This window comes from Propithecus coquereli, unplaced genomic scaffold (assembly GCF_000956105.1).
Source record: "Propithecus coquereli isolate 6110/MARCELLA unplaced genomic scaffold, Pcoq_1.0 Scaffold154, whole genome shotgun sequence".
Classification (NCBI taxonomy): Eukaryota; Metazoa; Chordata; class Mammalia; order Primates; family Indriidae; genus Propithecus; species Propithecus coquereli.
In genome coordinates, this window is record NW_012139858.1 from 1,065,791 (window position 1) to 1,067,889 (window position 2,099).

General features: G+C 38.0%; 1 protein-coding gene across 2 annotated transcripts in view; it reads left to right on the top strand.

Moving 5' to 3' along the window:
* C1QTNF3 (C1q and tumor necrosis factor related protein 3) overlaps positions 1-2,099 on the top strand; it is a 17,864-nt gene that overhangs the window by 8,867 nt on the left and 6,898 nt on the right. For both annotated transcript variants that reach the window (XM_012640530.1, XM_012640533.1), the window contains exon 3: positions 340-494. In XM_012640530.1, coding sequence (XP_012495984.1) covers positions 340-494 — 155 coding nt within the window. The remainder of the gene's footprint in view (positions 1-339; positions 495-2,099) is intronic.

The following is a 2,099-nucleotide window of genomic DNA, read 5'->3' on the forward strand; positions in this document are numbered from 1 at the left end:
TGAGCTAGGCTGACGCCACGGCACTCACTCTAGCCAAGGCAACAGAGTGAGACTCTGTCTCAAAAAAATAAATAAATAAATAAATTATAACGTGATAATCAGTCTTCTACACAATATTTCATCCAATCCTTGCTTTATAGGCTAAACAGGATTTGGAGCCTTAGGGTATCTAAGGCTATTTTCAGAGCCTAGTGCCTTGTTTAAAAGAGGTCCCCTAGGCTGCATTTGGGATTGTTTCAAACGGTCCCTTTTACAATTCAGTTTGGACAGTTTGTATAAAAATAGATGGTGAGCATGAGCAACTGGGTTTTCTCATGTGATGCTGTCTGGTTGTTTAAGGAAACCACGGGAACAATGGCAATAATGGAGCCACTGGCCATGAAGGGGCCAAAGGTGAGAAAGGTGACAAAGGTGACCTGGGGCCTCGAGGGGAGCGGGGGCATCACGGCCCCAAAGGAGAGAAAGGCTACCCGGGCGTTCCACCAGAACTGCAGGTAAACCACCTCGTGACTTCTAAACCCTCCTGACCACAAGTGGCCGGGAATCAGGTCTGAGTGCTTCCCGGAGACGTCATCCATCTCAAGTAAATCTGAGTGTCATTCGCTCACGCACACCACGTTCATGCGGGACGTGTGCATGGGGCCCGTGCTGTCCAAAGAGACGGATTGAGATCATTCTTAGGAAGGAGAGAAATTTAAGAAGAATGAAATCCAAACTCCTCATAGGACAAAACTCCAAGGCATCCCTGCATATGAACTCATCTCCTATTCTCCAATGAGCAGATATGTTAGATAAAAAGGATTTGGGCCAACTTGAATATATAAATGTTTAGATATATAAATGGATGGTGAAATGTCTACTTATAATGTTTTATTAATTTTATTACATTTACATATTTAAGTCACATACATGGATATTAATACATATTGTTTTCTCTGAACTCAGATTTTGTGATGCAATTTTTATTTAAACTTTTCTCGCCAGTGTCTTATTTATCAATTGGATACATTTTATTTTTGAGTTATCCACTCAGAGTGTTCCGGACAAGATCACATTCACTTCAGGATAGCTTTAAAAATCCATTTATGAGGTTATAACTATATATTTTACCCCAAACTCAAGTTCCTACTTATTCACTGTTCATTTCCCTGTTAAATGACCTTTAAAATTCTTGTTGCCAGCAACATCTTAGACTTGTAAATGTGAGGTTAGGTCACCAAGAAAAATTACTAAGTTTGGGTTAATTCTTTTTCTTTTGGCTAATATATTTTAAAATTGATTCTTTCAGGGGACTTCTATCAATATTGAAGACTAGCATTTTTAAAATTAAGTTTGTTTTTAGCTAATGTCTTCCCAAAATAGTAACTTGAAGCTAAAATAAAGTAATTGAGAGAAAATCCTGTAACATGAGAGACTTCAAAAAAACTAGAATATGAAGTGACTCTTGTTTGAAAGATCAAGTGGGGGGAACTTTGCCTTTTATTTGGGCACATATGGTAGTTGTTTGACCTGGATGAGTTTCATCACTTTTCTGGGCCTTGGTTTTTGAAGTTTAAAATAACTTGACTAGTTAATGTGTTACTGTAATTTTTTTTTTTGGTTTTTAGTAACTTTTTAATGAATGCCTTTTAATAATTTCAGCAACCTGGGATATATATGTCAGTATAAATTTACAAAGAAAAGGGAGAGAAATGGCACTCAGCCAGGTTAAGGTATCTACTAAGATGGACAATAAACATCTCCTGGCTAGAAACTCCAACCTAGAATCTATGAATAGTGAAACCGTGGCTAAAGGGCTCTGGAGTGGCCGGTTTGGTAGAGAACACTCTGGGCAATTATTAAATTTGCTCCATCAACTATTTTACCCTAAAATCATAATACAATCATTTGGGTCTTAGGCAGAGTGTGAAGGAGGGGACTTTACTTTCTTTGAAGACAACTAAACTCAGCAGGTTAAAGAATTTATTAATCTAATTCACATTCAGTCTCAATGACTCATTTGGACAAAGGATTGGCATTGACTTTCAAAGCTCGTTCTCCAGCGGAGGTTTCGAGCAAAAGCATTTCTTGACAGGTGGAATTATCCTAAGGCTCTTCTA